We start from the raw sequence: 25,580 nt of genomic DNA on the forward strand, positions 1-25,580 counted from the left end.
AATCCGTCAGACCAATGGAATTTAGTCGGCCTCATCTGAAGTATTCGATAACACATCCTTTTTTCGCGTACCGTAGTTCTTTGAAGGATCTGAAAGCAATGCCTTTCCCAGTGCTCATTTTCTGAAGAATATAGTTTGTATCGCACTACTGTAGATTTGAGCGATCACACTTTTCCCATTTCTCACTAATTTCCAGATCCCATTTCGGTGTAGAAGTTATGGCATCCGAACCGAACTGGATATTGTGCTACAACGGTTTACACACGAGTCAGACTCTTGTGAATTTACCAGGTAGGGCCGCACAGTTTACTGCTGTCACAACGTATGACGTAATCGAAATTTGAACTAGTCTCACGTCTGGCAATAGCTTAACAGTTCAAGAATGTCTTTAAAGCACACCTCCGAGTGTTTAGACAGAACCATTGAACCTCTAGGAAACAGAAAGGATCTTAACCAAACTAGCCAAGACCTTGAATGAACCATCAGTTTTAGGTGCTATAATCATCACAATATTAAGTTTAAAAGGCATAGAAATTCAACTTAAAGAAAAGTAATTACTGCGGCCAGGGGTAAAACGCCCTGGCACCATTTTCCATATAAAAGTACTGTTTAGAAGCATATACAAATTGTTGTAAAATAGCATTTTGTGGAAATGCTATATATGTGACCAAAAGGGGAAACCAGCTACCAAGGCCCCACGAACTGTACCTTTGATGTCAATAAAAGAATAATTTAAGAGGCCGCCACCTGGATTGTTGTCTGTATACAGTAAAGCAATTGTGAAATATAAGCTGCCCACCCTGAACTATCCCATAATCCTCTTGTGATGCTGCTCAAAGAATGGATAGAACTACAAAAAATGATTAGCTCTGCTGGTCATCTGAATTCCCATCTCGAAATTTCTCAAGAATTAAATTACAATTGTTCATTGTACGGGCGTCAAGGAGGCTGTGGTTCCACAGCTTGATCATGAATAACCTCCAACACCTGCACACATGCAAACTCATCATCCTTTCAAGAAAACAACCACGTTCATGTACATCCAGTCCATCCTCAAGTACTCATCGCATACACAGCAGCAGCATGTAAGATAAAAGGGAAAAAGATGACGAATGGGAACAGATTAGATAAAGGAAGTAAACGCAGTTATAACCTAGTACAGTTACATGAACATGCAGAAGTGACCCTTATACAATGGAAAAAAGAAGAACACAAAAATGGCCAGAAGTCCCAGGGAAATGCCAGATGGGTTGAGTTTTAGGGGTTGCTTGGCAATGAGAACAGTTTGTAACTGTTCTATGAATCTGACCCAAAGATTGGGACAGATTCATGGAACACCTGTTCCATGAATCTGTCCCAATTTTTAGGCGCAATATCCATGAACAATTACAAACTGTTCTCATTGCCAAACAGCCCCGTAACCTTGCCAAGCAGACAGGACAGGACGGGGAAAATTCAAACTCTGACGGATTGTCCTAAACATAAATGTGTGTTCCCCATTAGGTTGGGTGCATATGCACATCCTTCATTTGCATGCAAACTGGAGAATAGGAAATCCAACCCACCACATCAGTGCTGGTATACGAACAAGGTCACGACCATGCAGCTTTGAAAAAGCTTCGCAGGCCCAAGGAATATGACCATCTGCCAGAACCCTACAAGAAAAAGAAAACTCACCATCATAATTACATATAAAAATCACATGTGCTAGAATATTAGGATCCACCCAAAAGAGTTTTACATTATTTAATCAAAAAATTAGAAACCATAAAGAATGAACACTGACATGAAAAAACATAGCATTTTTTATTTTCCTCCTCTAAAGGTCTTCAGATATAACCAGACCTGTGCAGTTCTTTTGTTCTCCATGGATGGAACAATTCTTTTTGTACATAGAAACAGTATTGATCACTAAAAAGGCATTTCTTTGATCTGCATCTTCCACTCATCCCTCTTTCAGAACCGAATTTTGTTTAATTGCCTTCTGTAACACATCTCATAGCAAGTGATGCATCTATAGAAAAGGAGACGTATTGCCATAAAGATATCTGCAGGAGAGTGTTGGCTACGGTCATGTCACTAAGCAATCTGGGGATTCAATGAGTCAATAACTAACGACAACTAGCCAATGAATGCTTAATCATAAGGCTTGTACTAACCTAATTCTACGAGATTTGTGAACCTATAGTAGCAGCCAGATGGACGATCCATTTTCTGTAAAAACCAACCACAACCCGTCTACATACCCACTCATCCACACTTGAAAACACATTAACAGGTGCTTGCACACACAGAAAACCGAGAAACAACAAATGCAGGCCTCATAAATTCATTTCTGGGTCCAAAATCAAGAGGATTATCCATGTGTCATGCAGATCAACTGTGGGGGTGCAAGTGCACGTATGATGCATGGCACTTTCCTGTAAAGCTTGGGGTACAGGTGAGGCAAGGGCGTATGTACGTGTGAGAAGGAAAGAAAATTAAAAGTTAAAAGAAACTTTAAATAAATTGTAACAAAGAGAACTTTATAAAAGTAACAATGCAACGTTAAAAAGAGATTTTTCGTAAATTGTAAAAGCAGTCTTTCTTTGAATTTTCTAATAAAAGAAAAGTTCAGAAGCCAAAAATAAAAACTCTATATGTACAAAACTTGCATATTTTCTCCCCTGCACCCATGGTTGAACCTTGCAGCCACTGCCTGTCCTCCACCTGCTGCAGCCAGGAATTCCTCTTCTTATTCCTTTCTCCTTCCTCTCCTTCTTCTTGCGAATTTTGCTGCATCAAACCAGCACCTGCACCTGTAGATGCAACTGCATCGCATCCATGCAGGTGCAGGCCCAAACAGGGGCATCCGTGTGACAAAGCCCTAACAATATTGATTCTAGTCCATTTGATATATTGGTTTACACTCGGCCACCCACAATTTCATTTAACATGCAGTTAAATTGCAGTCCAATTTAAATTGCGATTTAATAGAGTTGCTACCAGTTATTTAAATGGTGTACCTTGTTGATTGGAAAATGATTTCAAACATAGCATGTAGATAATTAACAGATATACACAAAAGAGAAACATCATCATCGTCTCAGTTCTCCCAAAATCTTGTGGTCAGGAACTAGACTTAATGCCAAATGCTGTTAATAAAAAAGACACTAGAATTAAGAGAAAAAAAGAAAGACAATATAAGGTGAAAAGGAAAACCAAATTGGCCACTACAAATTATTACCTTTGTTTTCTCACAAAGGAATTCCAGAGATGCATAATCTGCTTCTCATCCTTGGTCACATCCACAAAATCATCAAGCATCTGAAACAATATAATGAAAGAAGAATCTTTTATTAAAAACATCACATAAAGATGGCACCATGGACCGTTCATTTACTGTATTTCAGCAAAACTAATGACATGACCAGCACATACAAAGTACCAGTCAGACCTTAAAACTGGAACCATATCTACAGAGTGGTCAAAAACAGGTACCATAGTTATTACGATTCTGCCCCCAAATGTTAAAACCAGACAATGAAGGAGGTTGGAACCATATTCATACCCTTCGATCTTCAAAATCAGCAATGTCATCATCAACCTCGTCTTCACTGTCACGGTCTGACAACACTTGCTCCAATGCCATTGGCTTCAATTGAGAAAAACAATACCATCAGCCAAACACACACAGCAAGAAGTTTTGTAACCATATTCTCATTTGGAACCAGATGTTGCAGGACCATACAATTAAATAAAAAACTTGAACTAAAATAAAAATAGCACTTCTCAGCATTGAGATGCAACAGACCACGACATGTATAACAGTGGCAACCATTTAGATGCCAACAAAGTAAAATAGGTGGAAATTAAAAATGCAGTTACAACAATAATAAGATAAAGGAGCCAGTCGCCTGCTGATTTATGTCCACAAAAAGCACAAATTGCAACTACAAGTTATACCAGAAGTTTTGCTTCTTTCTTGGGAAATAGATAAAGGAACAGTTTAGACTCTCTGTGAAAACTCTTCTCTCACACAGAGCATCTGTACCATATATGACTGTACGAAATGAAACCACCATCATTCACTGAAACATTTTGTATGCCAAGCACGTTCCACCAACTGCTTACATGTCTAGGAAATGTTCTAATAAAATTTTTCAGAGATTGTCTGCTGCTTGCTTAGTTCCATGACAGACTCAAAATCAGATGCATTTCTTCAATTCAGTCATCATTCACAGGGTATCCTAGAGAGGATACTGCTAAGTGCATTGGATTCACAGTAGAGATGATATAGGTGACTGCATTGAACAGTCATCCATTATCTTTTTATTGGACAGGTTTTGGGCAAGGTACTTGTAGATAATTGGATGGAAGATGGAGAAAACCACTAGCTTGTGAAGTAACTTTGTTATGGTAATACTCAGGTGATAACCTCCCCAAAACATCACAGACTGCCATCCACCAGGTAAAAGTCTATACTACAACACTTTGATGCCACCATGACACCAACATAGCTTATGGCAATGATTTCTGCGTTGAAATTTCAGCCTAAGGTGCCTAAAATCCACATATAGGTAGAAAGAAAGTTAATCAATTGCAATGACAATCTAGTATGCAATGTTAACAACATGAGATACTTAAATGGCATTATCAGCAGCCTGTTTTTACTTCTTCATAGCATGGAATGAATGTCAGAATCCCAGATAACTATGGTAAATCAGGCCAGACAAGATGAGTCCAAGTATTAGGTTAAGTACAATGTATATGGACTAATTAAGATGGTAATTGTTATTCCTAATTAAGATGGTTATTGTTATTCAAACAAAAGTTAGATGTAATTGTCATAGAAGTAGACGCTTTAGCTCGTGAGAACACTGTTGCATAGGTGTGGGCGTGGCGACATTATATATCATTGTCACAAATATTGTTTTCGGGTATTAAACGGCGAGGTTTTTCTTGGGTATAATACAGTAGAGTTGTTTTTCTCGAGAAAATCTTGGCAAGTTATAAAAAAGTTTTAAAAGGAAAAATCCTAAAAATAACATGTGAAAAATATGAAAATAAAGATCTGGTAACTAGAAAAATGTAAAAGCAAGAAAAAAAATGCAAAAAGATGAAAAGATGAAAAAAAAACGAAAAACACTCAAAAAAAATGTTTTTGTATTTCTTTTCATTTTGGCATTTTTTTTCAAAAAAATGTTTTTTGCATTTTTTAATAAAACTCATTTTCTGTGACACTGTTTCCATATATATATATATATATTCTATTAGTGAATAAACCAAAAATAGGCAAATTGTCGGTTGCCACACCTGACTTGTGTTGACTTGAGTGCAGCAACCTTTGAAGAGTCAATGTTACTTAGCACTGAAGAAATAATACATGTACATGCTATATTGTGCTAGATCGACAAATAAACAACTTCAGCCACCAAAGAGGAATAGAATCTCATGGGAAACAACCTAGAGGAAACCGACCAAAGTTTCAATACTTCAAAGGAATCACCTATTACCTGAGCTCGATGAGAGTGAAAAAACTGCCGCTTTTGGAGAAGTGCACGGCTAGAAACAAAAGGATAAAATCAGAAAGGACAACAAGCATAACATCCAGCAGGTGCTGGAAGATTCACATAAACTAATAAGTTCAAGCCAAAATCTGGATGGCTTATCTAGGAAAGCATATATGACAAATACACAAAAAAACTTACTTTCTTGGATCTGCTCTCTCAGCAGATAACTTTCGCGTTTTTGCAAATGGAAGCATTGCTGGTGGAGCAAGATTGCTTCCAGATCCAGGCATAGCACATTCAGCACTTCCAGAATCCTGTGCAGTGATAGCACAAACACCAGCTGCATTAGGGCTTGATGCAGCAGGTTGTATGCACTCTGCAGTGCATCGATCATCAATGAGCACTGAGTTCTCAGCTTTATGTCTTTTCAAAACCAAATGATTTTCATCTGATGATGTTTCTACCATCTTCCCCTCATCTACCTTGCCAAAATCACCATCTGTATCATGAAACTCAGGAGTCAATGATTCAGAAAACAAGTTAAAGAAGTTATCACAACAAACAGACACAAATACTAACCATTTTTGGACCTTTCACGTGATGACAACCTTGAAGGAGCAGAGAAGATAGGAGATGTTGAAATGGCCATAGGAGATGAACTTGTACATGCATTCTTATCCACACAATCCTCAGAAGTATCTGCCCTGCCATCATCAGGTGACTCTAGTTTCAAAACCTGTGGTTGAACAAACCTGCCGTTCTGGCCAAAGGCCTTGCTTCTCCTTCGTCTACCTGATTTCGAGCTGGCAAGTGAAAAGAAAACAAAGCAAACTACAGAGATCAAAAAACAAAAATAACAACAATAATTTCTTCTTGAAAGTTCTGCAAGGAGTTGAGGAAGTGAATAGAACCAAAATTCACCAATAGAAAAATGTCTGGAGACGTGGATCAATACCATCTGCGACAACCTTCACAAAAACAAAAACAAAAATTATACTACAGTCAAGAAAAATGATTTGATTAGAGGCACATGTGACATCTTTAATCAACAACAAAGAAGATACAGTTCTTAAACGTATGGCAGAAATTTCAGTTTGCAATCTAGTTTTTGCACGTGACAAGCAATCCTTGAGAGGCTAACCCAATTTAACTTCTAACCAGAATAAAGCAACCCTCAAGGTTAAATCAATCACAAACAGAATCACAAAAGTAACATTCTATTAATCATTATTGAAATATGTAAAAGATCAGCCAAATATAAATTATAAAAAAAAAAAAAACTATCATGCAGAATATGCACAGCAGATAAAGAACCCAGCACCAGCAAATATACTGACCTATGCACAGTACCTTTTTCAATTGCCCATCTAACAAAGAAAATCAGGAAAATGCACTAACAAACATTGTTCAAAGTTCTGCTCTAATTATTCATCATAAGGAGTACAAAGTTCTAACCTCAGATCGCCATGTATCAGTTTTGACAGAAACATTAACAGCCTGGTACTCTTCTGTTACCTGCAATTGCCATGAATACCTTGTTCAGATAACCACAATAATACAATAAGACAACACATTGGGAACCCCAGAGTTTACCGACCCAAAATTCAAAATTAAATAGATCATGGCATGAGGTCAAGTGATGCCGCAGGCCCTAAAATAGCAAGCAGAAGTTGGTGAGATAAACTAAGTTACACTTAAAGACATCTGCAAGAAATCACATAGATTGTGTACCAGGAAAATGAAGAAAAACAAAATAAGAGATGGAGAACCATAAAAAACCTTGAAGCTTGCACATTGCACCAAGCAAAATGGACAGGAGAAGTCCTCAGTAACTGTTTACCAAGTTCAACATATAGAAACTCATTAGAGAAAAGCACAAGAAAATGATCTGGAAAGAGGTGCAGGATGAAAGTCTCTTGGTCAATATGCTTTTAGCACCAGCAGGCAATCAAGACGTCTATAACCAAAACGTTTCATCATCGTGGAGGATTACAAAGGTTAACCAACCTCAACGCACATCAATAAGAGAATCCTCAAATCCCCATATAGTAATATCTGGATGAGAAGGTGGCCTAGACTTGATGGGCTACTACATTATACTTTATGACCACACACTAAACTATTTTAGCATTCAACGGAAAGGCTTTGCGTGAATAGGAAAAAACTAAAATAACATAAAAATGATTCTTTACAACTCTGACCTTCAGTTTTCTGCAATGTGTTGTTGTAATATCTGTAGTTGAAGATGACATTTCCTGTCCTTAATCTATCAAGGAACGTTGAAATCCATTAGGATCCATCATAATTTATATTGAAAAAATAAAAAGGAAACAGGAACCTCCAAAGTAACTGAGAGACAGTGCAAGCACAAGCCCATTTGGCATTTTCAATTGTCAAACAAAGTTGCTTTGTTAACCATACCAGATATTACCAGTGAATGCAGATGTTCACAATGCAGCTGTCAGAGCTTTCCAACACTTTCGACACTCCATTCATATCCATCACCCGAATCCAAAACTATTAAGTATGTCAAGTGCCTCCTTGGAAAACCCTAACACTCTCCAAATGCTCCAATTAACGGACATTCAACTACATTTTTAAGTATGGAAAAGTTTGGAAGTGTTTGCATGGGGGCAAAGGAAGAAGTGAAAATTTCCATCAGTACACTTTGGGGAAGAGAATTTTTTCAAGGAGAGGAAAATTTCATCATGATTGTGCTTCTACTTGTTTTAAGCCGGAAGTGCTGGCTTAAGAAGCCAAACCCCTATGGGGAGAAAAAAAAAAAACCCTTAAGCACATTCTAGATTGAATGGAACCAACGGGCTCCAACCAGGTTCTAGTTTGCAAATAAGCAACTTCTTGCAACTTGCAAAACATGGCAATGTGGATTTTCACTTCTATGATAGCTTTCTGTTACAAAAGAGACATATATCTGTTGTAGAATCTGCAGTTACATGGTTTGCTTGTGGAGTCACTTCCATATGTTCAATATATTCAGCTTAGACTTAACTTGGCTGGGCTGTACAAAAATAGAATCCTAGAAGTATTAAACTTCAATTCTATCTACTGCTTGTATTTCCACCTTGGCTTACTTTTCACGGTTATAAGTTAAAGAGTATAGACATAATAGAGGGCAGCAAGAGTACATGCAATAGATAACTTGTCCTTCTCTCCAAATTATCTATTGCTAAAAATGATTTTCTATCTGTGCACGAGCATATTGTGACATAACTAATACAATTAATAATGGCACTTCGTATATTATCTTTTTCATTGAATCATGTGTTTCTTACTCAGTGATTACACTATTGGAGGTTTTGATCACAACAAAACTACGTTGAATCGTTGATAAATGTGCAGCTTGAAAGTGTGTGAATGTCTACTGGCAAAGGACAACAAACCAACAGAAATCAAGAACACTTACCGAACAATGTGAGATAAGGAAGAAGCAGGAACATCATGGTATGAGTAGGAATCATAAGGAGACCTCTCTCTTGCACCAAGTTCTTGTGCATAAATATTGACTTGCATTTGCTTCATTGCACTCTTCTGAAAAGAAGAAAACAACCAAAGATTGCAAAAATTCACACACTCAAGCCACATCAGACGACAGAAAAAGAGCAAGAAATACTGAAAGCCAGTTAACTTACCATAGACAATGAGGCACGAGTCTGAAATTTTATACAATTCTCAACACCTGAATTCCCGTGCTATATACAAAAGGAAACAAACATCCAATGTCAAACATCTTTTTCCTTAATATTATGATTTGAAACGCATATATAGGCAGAAGAGTTCTTAAAAAAGGAAGCACGTCATTATAAAAAAACATTGCTTAAAATTTTCAAATCAGCACACGCAATATCAGAAACATGCTACATCACCCCACTACAAATGGAAAATATAAGGCCGGCCTATCCAATGGTCATAGAAGGCACAATTTTTAGCATCTATAACTAGCACAGCCACAATGAAATTTTAACATAGTTAGAAATACTGCATAGCATTGTACACACACCTCAAGAATGCTGGGATGCAAGTCAACCATTTGCAGCACTTCAGTCCTGTGCCCCATATGTAAGCTTGCAGATTCTTCCCATGAAGAACTGAGAAAATCCAAAGGTAATTTTCCCCAGTGACAAAGGCTGCCAAATTTAGCTGGAAAATAGAAAAAGATTCTCAAGAAGTACCTAAAAATAGTTTCCAAAGAAGGTTTCGAAATTGCAGTAAGCAGCAATTTTGTGTAATAACAGGAGTTTGACATGCATTCAATCCCAACAAACACTAATATGATGTCAGAAAAAGCTATTCAGTCCTCCCATGCAACTATATAAAGAACATATAAGGTTCAATCGGCAACCAAGAGTTGAAATAAAATGCCAACGGCAATAGAAAATGGAGGTGTGAGTAAGTTGGTCAGAGCGCCCTTTCACCAAGTAGTGGAGAACAGCTAATCTCCCCTTTCATCTTCACTCCTTAACGCCTAGTCAAGATGGTGGGCAGAAGGCATTAACCACTCATTAGAACCTCAACAAATCCTTATATCCCCTCTCACTGATTGCTTCCAGTCAGAATCCTAATGGAGTTCTTGATATGCAAGAGTCCAAAGGCTGTGCAATTTGATGCTAAAGGATCATGACAAGGGTCTGTTGCAAAAGATAAATAGATACGATAGACAAGTAAACAGTTTCCCCTTGGCAAACCAAGGTGCATTTGTCATCCTCCATTAGAACTCTTGTGGCAGATGCCCTCAATAATACTGCAGCACAAATTGCCTTACATGGAAATCCAATTGAGACAGTATAGTTTTTTTTCCTGTAGTCAAGGCTCTCAATTTTCCTATGCCGATAGAAATGTCAAAAAATGAGGGTATTGACACAACCAATATCTTCCACAATAATCAAGAACCTCTTGATAGCTGTTTTCCTCATTTTCTTTCTATTACCAAATTGATTTTCATGGTATTGTAACATGTGCATAAAATTTTTCTAGTGCCAGGCATCAATGAAGACCTTGGGAGGACAATTACAAAGTTGAAGCTCAGAGAAAGCACACAAAAAGTTCACACTTAAACCTTACATGAAAGAAATGCAAAAGAAGAAATGCTGCCATCTGCAGATTGGTTTCTCAATTCCCCTACAAATTGCGACAGACAAGTACTAGTCAAAAAGCATGGACATAACTATAGCGATAGGAAGAAAACTAGATAACCTAATTCATACCAAAAGTAACAAATAAGATTGCGACATTGCCAGATTTAGCATCAATGGATAGCTTCCTAATCTCTGGAAGAATAAAACTAGCTTCTGTCTGATCTCTTCTTCCAAATTCACTGCATGCAGTAATTGGACATGCCCGAATGATCCGATAGTTCACAGATTTCTGCAAGGTAGCTTCAAAATTATTTCCACATTTACAATATGTATCAGTGTTATGCATGCTTCGAGTAGCTATACAAATGTTGTAGAATGTAAAAGAGCATGATATATGTGTCCACATGTCCTCATACATCTTTAACAATTAAGCAATAACAAAAAATTATACCTCTGACACAGTAATATCAGAAACAGGTGCAGCTAGGAGTACAAAGAGGGGAAAGAAGCTTTGCAGTTCCACTCCATCAGGGACAAATGCCGGAAGTGAAATAGTTAATTGTATTCTACAAATATAAGAGAATCATAATCCAATCAGATAACTCTCATTTAAGTAGCAATCAAGTTACCAAAACCACTGTAAAAAACAAACAACATTTAAGCATGAAAATGAAAAGTTTGATAAGCAGCAGCCAGGTTCTGAGAATCTGAATCCATGCCACATGCACATTTTTAGCCCAGTAACCTCACTTTTTTACAAGTCATTTTTGACACGACCATGTAAACAGCCATATCTTTCTATCTACACAACATCCTGCCATGTGGGTCTAAACCTGCTTTATGGTCGGATATTTGTTGCCAATGCTTGACAAGTTTCCAAGATGTTGTTGGGCATGAAATTGTGCCAACAACAGATTCAACAGGCTGCTCTTTGTCTACATAAATTTAGAATAGCCATACTAAAGGAACGTGAGGACAAATCTTTCTTTAATTTCTAAAATTTGCTGCAATTCTTATGTTAGCCCATCTAAGAATCATGTGAATTACCAGATAATGATTTATCTTCTGGATCGACACTTACAATACTTTAAAAAAAAACATCCAACAAGTGCAAAGCAGTGTTTTTAGAAAAAACGATGTACGTTGGAAGGACCTGAAAAAGGCACATAATTTGAGGTGTCTAAGACTCTCAACAGGTAGATGAATCCAGAAGCAGACAACCAGATACAGTTACACCACCATTATTGACCTTCAAAGTTCAAACCAAACCCATTAACGCAAAGATGTTCAATTTCCCAAATTCCAAGTACAAGATGAACTTCCTATGCACTAATTCATAATCAGACAATAACACCAAGTGTGGAAGGATGGATTTTCTGATGAAAGTATAGACAGATGTTAAAAATGTAAAAGCATCCAAAGTGTCGAAAACATGCATTAGATTGTCAAATGGTGAAGTGGAACAGTAGAGCTGGAAGGACAACAAGCAAAATGATAAAGAAGAGTTACCTTTTTTTGTGTTTTGCCTGTATCTTGTAATGCAAACAGCGTTGAAGAAATGATGGCTGAAGCACAAAGAGTTTACTAGATTATTCTCTTATGATCTAGATACAGATAGAATGTTAAAATACTCTTACCCAAAAGGGAACTTCTAAGTTCTAACTTCTAACTGTGTCACAAAGGAATGAATACAGATAATCACCTTAAACCAGAAAGAGGGGAAGACTTACGTGCCGTAGAGCCCGACGTTGGAGAATATTATAGAGCTCGACAGGTTTACAGTAAACAGAAAGACTTTCTTCAGCTGCTGCAGCCTCTTCTGTGGATAAATGAACCCTAGAATCTTGACGGCACATTTGTTCTACAGTCCTAGGATGACTGCAACTGCACCCAAGATTCCTGCATTATGTACAAGAATAACAGCAAAAATAGGATAATTAAAATTTTGAAAAGAAGAAAGGGAGACTAAAAAGCTTGGACAGAGATAATAACTATAACATGCGATCAAATTCTAATGCAAAAACAGCATGAAGAAACAGACTTAGAGTAGTGGGCAAAGCTGCTAGTAAAAACAGTTATAACATAGAATGCCAACAGCAGTAGAGATGAATATCTTGCATGCATGGAATAAAACTTGTCGCACAATGTTTATCTGACCTAGGGTAGCTGGTACTCATGGCCATTCAGAGCACCAGAATGCCAATTGATATAACCCCCCTCCTATATTACACACTACACTGCATAGAATACAGTGCATTATAGCTGAATATTTAAGAAAAGCATTGAATCAAGATACTCTAATAGAGAAATTCATGCAATGCCAAACAAGTACAATTTTAAAACACAAATAACCTACATAGATAGATGCCCAATTGCAGAGACTAGTATTCAAGATCACCGACCAAAAGAGATCACAATCATCAGATCCTAATTCAGAAAATAAAGCAAATCATTTACAAATACAAGGGAAGGCCCATCCGACCCACGTGACCTCAAATACATAAACAGCTAGGCAGCAAGTAAAGAAGAAGAATATACGTTGTTTCACGAACTACCAATGGTAAGCCAGGCATTTTGACACTTAATATTCCGGATTGAAGACAAACGCATAGCTTTTTACCAAGCCTCACAGATATTCAACGGTTAGTAGGAGGATAACATAATTCTCCTGCACAAAACCTGCACCAGTTCAAAAGATTGTAAATAACATAAGGATAGTCTCCAGCAAAAAATGAAACAACTCAAACAGCCATTAAAAATATATAATTGTCCAGATATTAACAGTGTGTCTATATATGGACTAGTATGCATCACACATACACACACCCCTAAATCATGGTTCCACAGGACTGCTGCCTACAAACTGCATTGCACATTGAGCTACTGGTTTTGATGGGACATCCTCAAACCGTCAATGTACGTTACAACAACATCTTTGGACAGTCCAATTGGTTTATAGACTATTCACACAATGGTGATGCTTGGAGCTTTTTCATTTTACAGTGTCCATCAGCATTAACAAATAACAAATTCATATTATTTTTCTTGAGATTCATACCCAATTATTCCAAAATGCAGATGCTTGCCCAATGCCCATGGTTTGATGCTGTCAAACTCTTTTTCTCGGCTAAATGGAATAATAAAATCTGAAACGTGTTATGCTGTTAGCGAAAATGGTGCCTACATTGACTCGTAGTTATACCACTCGTGGAAACTATACGTTGTAATACATTCACATTTCTTCGTCTTTTGGGTTTTTCACCCACCTAAACTGGTAGCATTAGTAATTATTGCACCGCTCCCATTCCTGTTTTGCATGCATTTCTCTTTACGTGTATTCTCTTTGTTTAGTCTTTTTCCCCCTCTGATATGTTATTAGAAAAGCACAATAAATCGACTGCCTTATGCAAAACTCTCGAAATAAGTATATTAGGAAAAAAAAAAAAACCCACGCCGAAACAAGATTGGAGCTCACCGAAACGTTGCAGGAAGCTAAATTTGAAACACCATGCCAAAACAAGCTTCCATTTCGCTTCAGACTCCAGTAAGAGCCAATAATCGACACCCAAACCGCCCAATAAGCTAAACAGCATAGATTCTCAACCACTACACGTTTAGATAAAGAATGATCACCGCCGAGATTGCTTATAAATCCACGTTAAACCGTGACGACTATAAAATAGATCAATAATGAAACAAAATAGCCTAGCCAAAATTCGCCCCTAGGACAAGAGGCAATGATGCGCTTCAATGTAACGAGCACAATGGTCTAAGAAGAACGAAGAACGAAGGACATAAAATTGTAATATAATAAAAAAACGCAGTAGAATTGAGGAAAATAAAGAAGACAGAAATCTGTACCTTTGCCCTAGCTCCTGAACGAGTTCATATTTTCTGGAAGGGGGCGAAAATTTGGGGACTTAGACCAGTCTCCTATTTATAGTCAGGAGAGAGAAAGGGGGAGGGAGATGGCAAACCTCGAAACTCGCCGTTTAAAGGGCATTCCTTACACGAAGGAAGAGGAACGATTGCGTGAGTCTCCCCTTGCTTATTTTGGAAAAGGTAGCTTTTGCCACCGTCGAATTTCCTTATATCGACGGTCCAAACCCTCTTTCAGGAACGACGTTAGAATAAATAAGACATCCCTGAAGACCCCAAGAAACAGCCATCGACTGATGCGTGCCGCGTGTGCACCTTACTTTCAATGTTCATTTACTAGGTCAAAATGTGAATAAATACATCTCATTAACGGTGTGTTTGATTACCCATTATCTTAATGTTTGGGATTTTAAGTTGTTATAATTGTACATACTATGATTTTTTATTATTGATTTGTAACAACAAACTGAAATCCTATGTTTGAAACATGCGATAGTTATGATGAATTTGTGAACCTTGCAAATCCATGGATTTTTTTTTGTCAAACTTCCTTGCCTCTATCTTGGATTTGAAGCATAGTGATAATCTTAGGAGAAAAGTTGGCAACTCCAACATTAATATGTTTTTCTCATGATGCAACAGTCATGGAATATTTTATGTTTAATATATAAATGTGATATTTATAATATATATCAATCAACCATGATTCGACGGGATAGAGCAGCGCTGCCTAACAAGTTGGACTTCACATTTTGCTGGCCAAATATGCCAATTTCAGTTGAACGAGATTCCTTGCGTTGGAAGATTGTATTCAGAATCCAAACCATATAAAAATACATGCACCCTGAATAGGGAATATTGATCAATTCGACGGGATACGAGTTCACAAACAACCAAGAAGGCAGGTAACTTATTGGATCATGCGGACATATTTTAGTGCCATTCCACCAAATTTTGGTTGTCCCTCATTACACCAAACACGCTGTCTTAAATGTTTTTTAAATGTCATCAGATGTTTTTTATTTGTTTTTTTTTTTCCGTTAGAGTGTGCCTACAACTGTAATCGTGCCCACGTCCAAAAGGTTATCTTTTAGGACGCTTTTATTATGTTGAAATCTTTTCATGTAAGTGCCTATAACTGAGCCATAAATTCGATCACGGGCCTCGCATTTGTGAAATTGCTTCTGGGGGCAACTGCTAAAAAAGGCTCTACTTAATGGCGTCACGTTCGAAGATATATTTACTCGTGTTTAGACATTGTTATTGATGTGAAAAAGTTCTCTTTATTTTTCATACGTAAATAAATTATATGATTATCCTCTTTGTGTTTAAAGTTATATTACAATGAGACTTTAAAATAATACTTAACTTTGCTAACGGGCAGGGATTGGACTCAACGTAGCTGCAGGAAGTTGATCCACTTGCACAATAACAGAAATACTTAAATTTGGTTTCAGCGGTGCAATGATTGCATTTATTTTACAACAAGATGCAAAAGATTTGGTTGCAACATGAATTTGCGCGCTGACGAATTAGAAAAATTTTCAATCCCGAATACATTTTTTGAGGAAGAAAAAATTTAGGATGCTAAAACAAATAATAGGAAAGTTTGGCAGCAAAGTCACAAAGTTGAACTTGGCTCAAATTGGGATATTTATGAACACCTTTTATATTGTTTGTCTCGAAGGGCATATTGTAAGTGGTGGGATTGGTGAGCTGATGAAACTTCAGCCGTCAGTTTGTTGCTTATAAGAGTGACTCATCTAAATTGCAAACGGTGGATGCACGATTCATTTCCACTCAAATCTCAAATCAGTTTTCTAACAGAATAAAGGAAAAAAAATTGAGAGACTTTAGCCACTCTCTGGATCTCCCTCTACCACATATCTATATATATAAGATACCATGGTTTCAAAATTTTGAAAAACACTAGAAGTGTCTTATTTAATACGATGTTGTTATTATTTCTGCAAAATGACCTTGCACCAGACCGTACGGAAAGTTCTGTGATCGGCGAACCAAGAGAAAGGCTGGGAAAAATTAGTTGGAAAAGGAAAAAAGAGGATCAAGAAGGCATGTGATAAACCGCCTTCAAAACGAGCGGGTGAGGCGAAGAGCGCGAATACCCGGGGTGCGGGAAAGAATGGGCGCGATTTCAGGCTGCGGTTACCTTCTCTCCCCTCAGCCGAAATCGTCTTTCCGATGTTTTCCGACGACACATCCGCCTCGACCTCACGTCCTGTTCGCCTCAACCACAAACGCAACAAGAGCGAGAGTCCAATGCATCCGCTGCCAATCGCCTAATGCCGGTACTCTCTCTGTCTCTCCTCATGCTTCGGGATTGTGTTGTTCTCGATTTACATGCTTTCGTCGAAACGGCGCCATGGATTTATGGCTACAGTGGGTCTAAATTTAGAATTGTATATCCTTTTCAACCCAGTCGTGATTATCAAAGCTAAAATATCTGTTGGCTACTCCGTCAGTATCTAGTGCTTCACGGTCACTGGACTGGGAGAAGGCACATAAGTTGTTATATCCATTGCTGATTAACGGTCGAAACTACCTTCTTCATTAACTCGAATGAAGGCTTACTGGATTCAGAAAACCCTGCGTGGGCTTTCATCCTATTTGCTATGGCACTATACTCTTTCTTATACCAGCCTGGACAAGACGAATGCAGTCTGGGCGGACTTCTCACATCTTCTATGACCTAAACGGAGGGAATGGGGAACGGGCTTCACCAACCCTCTCAAAGATCAGCGGATTGGATTGTATTCGTGAATCCCTGCTTATGCTTAATTACTGCAACGAGTTTTGACATAATCTTGCTGAATCGGTTCAGATTTTTCTTTCTAGGTACCAAATAATAATTTGGGCATTTTTTTGGACGACACAGTCTGCATGCCCAATTGTGTAAAGTTTCAATTTTGTTTAGAGTTTAGACATTTTAATTTTGGTATTTTTTTCTATTATCGGGGTTTAAATCACTTACAGTGTACGAATTTAAATGGGTCAGGTTAAGGACCAATCTTCCGATTTTTTTGAGAAAATAATTTGGGTTCGCAAATCAAGTCTGACGACATTGCCTCACCCTCAACGAAAGTATAGGATTAGAAGCTTGTAGCTATGCCAGTCTTCTTTGTTCGTTTCCTTTTCAGATTGCTTCTACATAGCCTGTAGCTCGAACATGGGAATCATAGGTACGACAATTCCATGCAATAGTGCCTTTTTCTAGCATAATAGCGTGGGTATTGTGCAGGTGAAGATGATAGCAAAGCTGTTTTAGATGCATTTTTCCTTGGAAAGGCTTTCGCAGAGTTGCTTACTGAGCGGGTTGAATCAACGGTTGGAGAATTTCTGAGTGTTATTGGTCAGTGGCAAGCTGAACAACAAAAACAGGTTCAGGATTTCCAGGTAAGTGACGTAATTTAGAACACGTTCCATGCTTAGAAGCTTCTAGATTGTAGTTAACAAGTGGGCGTCCGTTTTATGTACACATGCACACACACATATTACCTTCTGCCGTTTTCTTTTGGTTTTTATTTATGGACATTGTTTCGCTTTTCAAAGAAGACGTGATTGCCTCCAAACATTTGAAATTCTTTCTCCATTGTTTATTCCTTTATAAATCACTTCATTTGTGGAATAACCATAGTTCCATTACTCATCACTGGTGGGGCTTGGCCAGTGCAAGGATTTTTGAAGTACTTTTTTTGACAATGAAAAATGTTAGCAGAGATTTCATGCAAGTTCAATCATAATTTCTGACCTACAACGTGCAAGATGTCTTTCTTCCCTCTTGGATGAAAGACAGTTAATTGAGAGGCTTTACCAGATCACATATTAATTATTCCTAGTTAAATTGGTAAAGCTTAGCAATCGGCAGTTCTGAGAACTGTCTTTTACCTACATAATGTAAATTCTTGAGTTTAGGCCGTTCCCATGATTTCTTTTATCAAACCACCATTAGACCAACTTACTTGCCGCTGATAGTTCAAGTCAGTCAAGATTTGAAGATTGTACAGATGACGGTTCTACCATCTGAGGTCTATGTCCAGCTCCTAGTCTTCCAGCTGAATAGATCACAAAAATGATAAAAGAGTAATCAAGATTATGACACGGTTGTAATCATCCACACCTATTTGAACTGTATTCAATCCCAATTAACCCATTCCTACATAATCTCCTTCTCAGATGTTGACAACTTAAGAGGCAGAAAGGTTCCTAAATTATGACTGTTTCATATGATGGTAGCAGAGCTGCAAAGAAACATGCTTTAAGGCTGGTGCCACAGAAAGAGATGTGTGCCACACTATATGCAAGCCATCTGCCTGAGTTGATTAGCTTGCTTCTGATAAAGTCGTATGCTTCACTCTGGTCTGGCATTTTGTGATGTTAAAAAGGAGAAAAGATGGTCGCTTGGAATGATTATTAAATGTTGGAATGCATGAATTAGAAACGGTTGCTTCAACTACCAAATTGGTTTTGCCTCTTTCTATGGAGTTTATAAATAATGGCATGTTAATGAAAAGATAAAACCTTCTTTATCTTTATTCTGCTACAAGCAATAAAACCAATAGCATTCCTTTTGTAATTTAGAAGGTTTTCTGAAGCTTTTTATGGCCAATATTCTTTTTCAACTTGATGTTGGAGAACTTCAAGCTGATCTGGTCTTACAATTTCTAATCTAATGATATCTGTCAGTCCATGACCTTTACTACATATTATCATTTGAATTATAGCAGCCTGTGGATGCTGTCAGATTGCCAAGGCCTTTTCAATTGTCACTAGGGTTACTAGATTTTTCATGGTGGTGTCTTGCATTACCATCTTCGATTGGGAGTTTACAGGTGGAAAATTTTTTGTGGAACTAAAAACTTGTATACTAAGATGTACAACATGCATTTGTGAAGCCAGGGTCTTAGCATGGCATATGATGTATTAATGTTTTGATATCTCCGATTCTCAAGCTGAGACGTAGTACTGATTATATATGCATATTGATTGTGTCCTGCTCACAAAAACATTTATCTTTAGAATTTTTGTTCCAGTAAATGGCTAGTCAGCTTTTTGGAATCCCAATTTTGAATCGTTTATAGGCATATGATCTCTCTTCATGAGCTGCCTGGTTTAGTTGAGATTTTGGATGGTTTTATGAAATCTGTTAATGGGCTTATCTTTGTATGACGGTTTCCTTGTGGTTTGGTGTTCTTACAATCTAGATAATGATGCACTGGAGGAATTTGTGTCACAGTAACATTCTTAGCTCAGCTGCTGTTTTTGCATGATTTAGAAACTGTCCAAGCATGTTATTTGCAATCTCGTGATGGCTTTTCAATTTGGAGTGCTATCCCTTGAAATTGCCTGTGATAAAGTGCAACAGGATGGTTTTTAGGGCTACTCGTTCATGCCGTATTGCTGAGTTTGTTTATCTTGGTATCATCTAGCATCTCTAGTGAGGAATAGCCACAATGTGGTCTTTGTTTTCATAGAGTTCCTACCCCAATAAGTAGTGGCTCATTTACCTTTCTTTTTACTGAAGATTAGCATAAATTTCAGTTAGACACATCCAAATCCCAAGTGATTAGTGCTGAATGCACAATGACCTTTGTAAGTGCCTCAAGGAAGGGAATTCATGTTCCTTTTTCCAGTTTGTATGCAGTCCCGATGCTCAAAGTTATCTGATCACTTGGCGATCAGCTTGAACTGTTAATGTGACAAAATTGATTGCCTCTCTTATGTTGTCGAGCTCAATTCTCATCTTTATGCACATGCTATTCGGGTTATTGCATTTCGCTTTCCTAGGGCATGTCATTATTTATGTTGGTGATACTATGCATAATTTTTAATTTCAGAGAATTCACTGAAATACTGGTAAGTGATCCATGCAGGAAGAAGTATTGGAGAGAGCAAAAAAGGCTAAAGAGAAAGCTGCTCGTGAAGCCATGGCAGGGCAGGCATCAGAGACCAAGTCACTGACAGCATCTTCAGGCAACGGAAACCCCACAAGTCCATCTTCTGATGCTACTAAGCCTATATGAAAAGTTGGATGTTCCTGCCCATCTACCATTTTGTTTTCCTACTCCGTGTCCTTCATGTTCTGTTTGTCTCTAAAGAGGGAAAAAAACAAAAAAGGAAAAGAAAGAAAGGGTCTTCTAGGAACGTGTATGTATAGTTCATTCCAGATCGTCACATAAACAATGAAAGATACCTTTTGCGTTCTCAAGAGATTTATTCCGCGTTACTGTTCAGTATGCACCTCACAGCCATAAAGAGATGCTAGATTTGACAGCGAAAAGATTTCTGTTATCCAACGAATGCATTGAAAGGGCAAGGGTCAATCGTGTATTTCAATCGATAATTTATGTTAGTCTTCTAGTTCAGTTTTTCATCTTGGTGCGACATTAGTTAAACTAAAGTGTTGGGAAACAGCTCGAGAAAATGCAGCTGTTTGACCTGTTTGCCACCTTACATGGCTTCTGCTACTTCTAACTGAAGTGCCTTCTTTGAAAAGCTCAGTTGTAGACTTAGGGATCTTATAACGGTGGTTGTTAAATGATTGATTGCCTTCCTTCATACTCTTTTTAAAGGTAAAATCGAAACTGGTAAGGGATAAGTTGGAATCAATCAAATAAAGGCAAGCCTAGTGACACTTAGACTTTGGGTCTTACACATGCTGATGCAGGTGCCTGGAAGTGGATTGTAACATTTTATTTTGCAAAGCTTAGTTCCATATATAAGATTGTAAAAAATTTTTAAGGATTTAAAAGCTAGTTGATAAGCGATTGGCTGTCTTACTAATTCGCCGACCAAGCGCCCGAGCTGAATGTGAGACTGGGGTTGGGAGTGGACCGGGCCGTTGCACAAATGACCTTCTTCACATTGAATAGCATTTAACCAAATATGGTAGCATTGAATAGCATTTAACCAAATGTGTCTAGGTAGGTATCCAAAACATCTGATTTGCAAGCCCACGGGCGTACACATCAACAGTGTCTAGTTTTATCCTTTGGTAGTGGAGGCATCAAGGGGTGGAAATTGGTCGGGTTCAGATGAAACAAAGACGTAGTAAGCGAAGACAGAGGTTAGTTTACAAGATGAAAATGCAGAACTTCATTAACTCCCGCGGTTATCCCTCTTATGCGACTGCGTCGTAAAAACAGGGGAAAAATAGAACACCATTTGTCGTCATCGCATAAGGTTTGTAGCTGTGAAACTCTAAAACTTCATCGAACTTAAGAGATTTTGAGTTAGTTCAAGGAGCGAAATGTGTGAAGCTGATACGAGCAGCTTGGTGTTGAACTGGTTATGGCTGATTAAGAAGCCATCTAGCTACGACGCCCTATTTCTAGAAACAGAGGCGATTCAGGATCACCGGCATGACATCCTTTTTCTTCACTGGAAATCCACCGACTCCACAAGAGAACCATTATTTCTTTAATTCATTATAAGATTCAAAGCCTACATGGTAGTTGTACCAATTCACATATCAAGACGTCTGATCGGCCCCGGTAAAATAAATGCGAAAACAGGCAGAACCTCTGTCAACAAGAAGATAGGCATAAAGGCAGGAGGGTGGTGTAAATGCTTTCTTAGTTTGTAGGCCTTATTTCAAGTCCCTCGAGTAGCATCCCACTTTTCTGCTGCCGAGTCTCCATTAAACTGAACTCCAGTTCTCCACCCTCATCATCTGTGAAGAACTCCCCAACCTTGACCTCCATCCACTCACCGTAACCCTCTCTTGGCCACAGAGCACTCCGCGGCCCCCGCCCCCGCCCCCGCCGCCGCCGCCGGAACCTGCGGTCCCTGGCAGCGGCATTCTCTGGGTGGATGAACGCCTCGTGCTCGGAGACGTGAGGGCTGTCATTCATTCTAATGGAAAGCCTGGCAGGAAGCGAATCGAAACCGTATGAATTATTCGTGTGTTTGAACACGAAATATGCTGCATACCGGGTTGACGGCGAAAGATCGGCGGTTGAGATTCTGCCACTGATGCTCAACCACCAGACGAACAAGAGCTCCGCTACCTCTGGGAACCTGCAGACGTTACGCGTGATGCTCAATGAGAATGATTCCTAATAGGGCTTACGATGACAATAAAGAGAGATCGATTTCTCTCACCGTGGAACTTCAATTTGAGTTTCTTGCTCTATTCTAATCAATTAGATGTATCTAGTATGTATAAAAAAAACCTTCAAAAAGTAAGAAGAAACACAAATAAAAATTTAGATATATGCATGTGCTCGTAAATCATGAATAATACAACATTAAATGAAAACATTGCATATCATCAAGGCCACGCAGGGTTTAAATGACATCTTCCCATTTGATCTATTAACATGTAATATGGCTTCTGCCAATTCTTTACACCCATATGAAAATATTAATAGATTGACCTTTGAATCGATTCTATTGGTCTTTTAAACTGTTTTAGATTTGAAATCTATGGATCTGATGTCGTATGTTTCTGAGATGATATGACAAAAAAAAAAAATCCATGGTAAAATTTCTAGTTCTTCAAACTAGGAGTCTTAGATCAAAACTACGATCCACCCTTATTTTGCCTAGGTGCATTGAGAACAATCAGATTTGAAATCGAAGAGAGAGGGTGTGATCTTAAATACACAGTTCTCAAATTCTGAGGATTTCAAATCAGAGGCATCAAACATCAAATTAGTCCGCAGGTCTGGTACCAAGAACCAAGACCAACACAACTTTCACCTTCTTTCTCAAAAGTTTCGTGTTAGAAAATCCGCACAAATGACCAAGAGAGATAACGAAGTGTGCATTTTTTCTTTTTCTTGTATTGCTACTCTTAAGAAAATACAAAGTTTTCTAGACACTGTACTTTTCTAAATGTTTTTTTTTACAAAACTCTAAATACAGAAAATTGCTAAACCATCTAACAAATAATTAACAAGGAAAGAAACCCGTAGTGAGTATAGTTGTTGATGAAAATGACAAGAAGCAGTAAGTTCCTCCCGTATGTAGCGTTTTGTAATGCCATAAATTAAATGGACAAAAAATCCTAGCAATTTTGAGTGATGCGTACCTAGATTCGGGCAGGTTAATCCACCTCCAGTATCGTTCGTCGTCGCCCCAGCTGATACTCAGCTCTCTCGCAGACAGCATGAAGCATTTCTTGCCACTTGATCTGTCCAATGAGAAACTCTGTATTCACAAGATAGAAAGGATCTTATGGCATCAATTTCTCAATACAGTTTCAAGTGAAAAATGTAAATAATTATTTTCTTTTAGTGTCCTAGAAAAAAAAAATCAAAAAGTTTTTTATCCAGCAAAAGTTTCCTGGAATAGGGTGGAAGGGAAACTTTTTCTTTCATTTCCAATTCAACTTTAATGCGCTGGTTAGTTTGTTTGGGGGAGTAGAAAAACCCAGTGGCCAGTTATCTTCTGAAAAAGCAGAGACCACCGGAGATTGGGAAACTGGTGAATCATCAGAACAGGGCCACCAGGAACCCTCCGCGCAAGATAGAGCGACCAGGCAGAGCCTCATTTTCTTAGGCAGGACGGAGACGGGGATCGCCACAGGCGCAGTCGGATCTGGTGCGGACAGGAACAACGCCGACCTGCGGACTCCTCGCCCGCGTTGTGTCCAAGACGAGGGTTTCTTTGAAGCGTTGACCTTTACCTTTCATTGGGCGTGCGGGGCCGCCCTCAGGCGATAAGGAAGGAATCGGGTTGGGGCTGATCGACACCCAAAAGGGTTCGATCTCGGCCCAACACTTTAAAACTTGAGTTCGCTCGATTAAATTAAAAATATATATTTTTAAATATAAAATAATATATAAATATAGTTACTTATAATAAATATTATAATTATATATAAAATGGAATGTCATTTTTTTTTAAGGCCCGAGTTGGGCTGAATACTAGGTATCCACCAGCGACCAGGCCTAGTGTCCAAGCTTAGTTTATTGTTGCATGGACTGCCAAGCTGCTTAAAAAAAAAAAAAAAAATCTACCACATTCACTTCAAATTTGGAATAAACTTAAGGTAAGGGTGCAACAATAGTTCAAATCTTAAGCTTATGCCACCACAAAGTTTGGCAAAAATTTTAGACAACACCAAATGATTTAAAAAATATTACCCAAATCGATAGATGCAGTCTAAAAAGAGAGAAAGGCACACCTTTCGATCCAAGTCTATGGTTAGAGGGGAGGAACAGAGGCCGAAGAAGAGCTCTTTATTGGAGGAGAAGTGAATGGGACGACTGACCCGGGAGAGCAGTTGATGGATGTCCGGCGGCAACATCCTCTCCCAGACGTAGTCTGAGGAAGCAGCTAAGAGGAAGGTGGATGAGACGGCCGACGACCGGCATACGTCTCTCGGCGTCGTCAGGGACAGGATGTAAGCGATGGAGTTCTCCGGCAGGTCGGGGATCGACGTCAACGACGACGAACTCATCATCTTCCTTCCGTCTAGTCCAAACTCCCCAGCGGCCTTCTTATATAGAAACAGCGGATATACGGGACAACGTTGGGTGCTCTACCTTCTTAATTAAAAAAACGTTATCTTGTTACCAGAGTCTCCGAGAGTCATCCTTGTCTTGTGACTTTTTATCATGAGGTAAGACACAAACCTCAAACCCTTGAAGCAACAATTTAAGATCAAATTAACAAAATTTTTATAATATTAATAAAAATAAATAAAATATTTAAAAGAGAAAACATCTAAATATTATATATATAATAATCCAACAAACATAAAGTAAATAGGCAACTTAAAAAGATATATAATGCAATTCAATTCGAAGTAGATAACGGTAAAAGTAAAATAACATTGCATATCTAAGAAAATTATGAAAAGCTGTCTCCTCAACGCTAATAACAGTCCATGTATGTTTAAGCATTATGGTTGGATCCACATTTATAACATGCACAATCTCAATACAATAAAACTACAGAATAAAATTTCTACCTGCTTTCTTCTCAGCTAGGTAATTAACTGAAAGAGACGAGCTCGTTCGAGTCGTGAGGACCTAAAGTTTGCTTCACCATTAAGAATGGGGGCCGACTGTTTCTTTCACACGCTTTTTTCATCAACGTCCATCTCTAATAAGGTTCATTGCAGGGCGGAGGCAGTGGCGAAAAGGTT

At 38.3% G+C, this 25,580-nt stretch overlaps 3 protein-coding genes across 5 annotated transcripts; 1 reads left to right on the plus strand and 2 right to left on the minus strand.

Moving 5' to 3' along the window:
* Positions 1 to 540: 540 nt before the first annotated feature.
* On the minus strand, positions 541 to 14,639 carry LOC116252883 (polycomb group protein EMBRYONIC FLOWER 2). 3 transcript variants are annotated; one of them, XM_031627491.2, is made up of 23 exons: positions 14,447 to 14,639; positions 14,061 to 14,191; positions 13,124 to 13,264; positions 12,316 to 12,484; positions 12,095 to 12,150; positions 11,037 to 11,151; positions 10,715 to 10,874; positions 10,572 to 10,628; positions 9,511 to 9,650; positions 9,143 to 9,202; positions 8,917 to 9,041; positions 7,694 to 7,758; positions 7,272 to 7,324; positions 7,090 to 7,143; positions 6,948 to 7,007; positions 6,414 to 6,460; positions 6,072 to 6,295; positions 5,691 to 5,991; positions 5,496 to 5,544; positions 3,551 to 3,634; positions 3,227 to 3,306; positions 1,566 to 1,655; positions 541 to 987 (listed from the first exon to the last, which is right to left on the minus strand). In XM_031627491.2, exons 3-23 carry the CDS (start codon positions 13,156 to 13,158, stop codon positions 864 to 866), a joined length of 2,148 nt encoding a protein of 715 aa, XP_031483351.1. In that variant the 5' UTR covers positions 13,159 to 13,264; positions 14,061 to 14,191; positions 14,447 to 14,639; the 3' UTR covers positions 541 to 863. The 3 variants fall into 3 exon arrangements, with proteins under 3 accessions (XP_031483351.1, XP_031483350.1, XP_031483352.1); XM_031627490.2 differs by lacking the exon at positions 14,061 to 14,191; XM_031627492.2 differs by lacking the exons at positions 14,061 to 14,191; positions 14,447 to 14,639 and adding an exon at positions 12,942 to 13,012 and having other exon boundaries at positions 13,124 to 13,260.
* Positions 14,640 to 16,436: 1,797 nt separating this feature from the next.
* Positions 16,437 to 20,715, plus strand: LOC116253658 (uncharacterized protein At4g13200, chloroplastic). Its single transcript, XM_031628593.2, has 3 exons — positions 16,437 to 16,773; positions 17,724 to 17,878; positions 20,356 to 20,715. The coding sequence occupies exons 1-3, from the start codon at positions 16,608 to 16,610 to the stop codon at positions 20,503 to 20,505; spliced, it is 471 nt and encodes a 156-aa protein (XP_031484453.1). The 5' UTR covers positions 16,437 to 16,607; the 3' UTR covers positions 20,506 to 20,715.
* Positions 20,716 to 21,886: 1,171 nt separating this feature from the next.
* LOC116253299 (F-box protein PP2-B11-like) lies at positions 21,887 to 24,893 on the minus strand. The gene is made up of 3 exons (XM_031628062.1): positions 24,615 to 24,893; positions 23,517 to 23,635; positions 21,887 to 22,501 (listed from the first exon to the last, which is right to left on the minus strand). The coding sequence occupies exons 1-3, from the start codon at positions 24,891 to 24,893 to the stop codon at positions 22,057 to 22,059; spliced, it is 843 nt and encodes a 280-aa protein (XP_031483922.1). The 3' UTR covers positions 21,887 to 22,056.
* Positions 24,894 to 25,580: the final 687 nt, after the last annotated feature.

Source organism: Nymphaea colorata, chromosome 4 (genome assembly GCF_008831285.2).
Source record: "Nymphaea colorata isolate Beijing-Zhang1983 chromosome 4, ASM883128v2, whole genome shotgun sequence".
Taxonomy (NCBI): domain Eukaryota; kingdom Viridiplantae; phylum Streptophyta; class Magnoliopsida; order Nymphaeales; family Nymphaeaceae; genus Nymphaea; species Nymphaea colorata.

What these genes read in the sequence shown, in the direction of transcription:
- LOC116252883 (XM_031627490.2), bottom strand. Translation starts at nt 13,158, where the DNA reads ATGCCTGGCTTACCATTGGTAGTTCGTGAAACAAC. An exon ending in TTCTTTTGCATTTCTTTCAT is followed by an intron (nt 9,651 to 10,571) that starts GTAAGGTTTAAG and finishes TCTATTTTCCAG; the next exon opens with CTAAATTTGGCAGCCTTTGT. An exon ending in GAGAGAGCAGATCCAAGAAA is followed by an intron (nt 5,545 to 5,690) that starts GTAAGTTTTTTT and finishes TTTTGTTTCTAG; the next exon opens with CCGTGCACTTCTCCAAAAGC.
- LOC116253658 (XM_031628593.2), top strand. Translation starts at nt 16,608, where the DNA reads ATGGGCGCGATTTCAGGCTGCGGTTACCTTCTCTCCCCTCAGCCGAAA. An exon ending in CTGCCAATCGCCTAATGCCG is followed by an intron (nt 16,774 to 17,723) that starts GTACTCTCTCTG and finishes GGTATTGTGCAG; the next exon opens with GTGAAGATGATAGCAAAGCT. An exon ending in AACAGGTTCAGGATTTCCAG is followed by an intron (nt 17,879 to 20,355) that starts GTAAGTGACGTA and finishes TGATCCATGCAG; the next exon opens with GAAGAAGTATTGGAGAGAGC.
- LOC116253299 (XM_031628062.1), bottom strand. Translation starts at nt 24,893, where the DNA reads ATGATGAGTTCGTCGTCGTTGACGTCGATCCCCGACCTGCCGGAGAAC. An exon ending in CCATAGACTTGGATCGAAAG is followed by an intron (nt 23,636 to 24,614) that starts GTGTGCCTTTCT and finishes TTGTGAATACAG; the next exon opens with AGTTTCTCATTGGACAGATC. An exon ending in ATTAACCTGCCCGAATCTAG is followed by an intron (nt 22,502 to 23,516) that starts GTACGCATCACT and finishes TAACGTCTGCAG; the next exon opens with GTTCCCAGAGGTAGCGGAGC.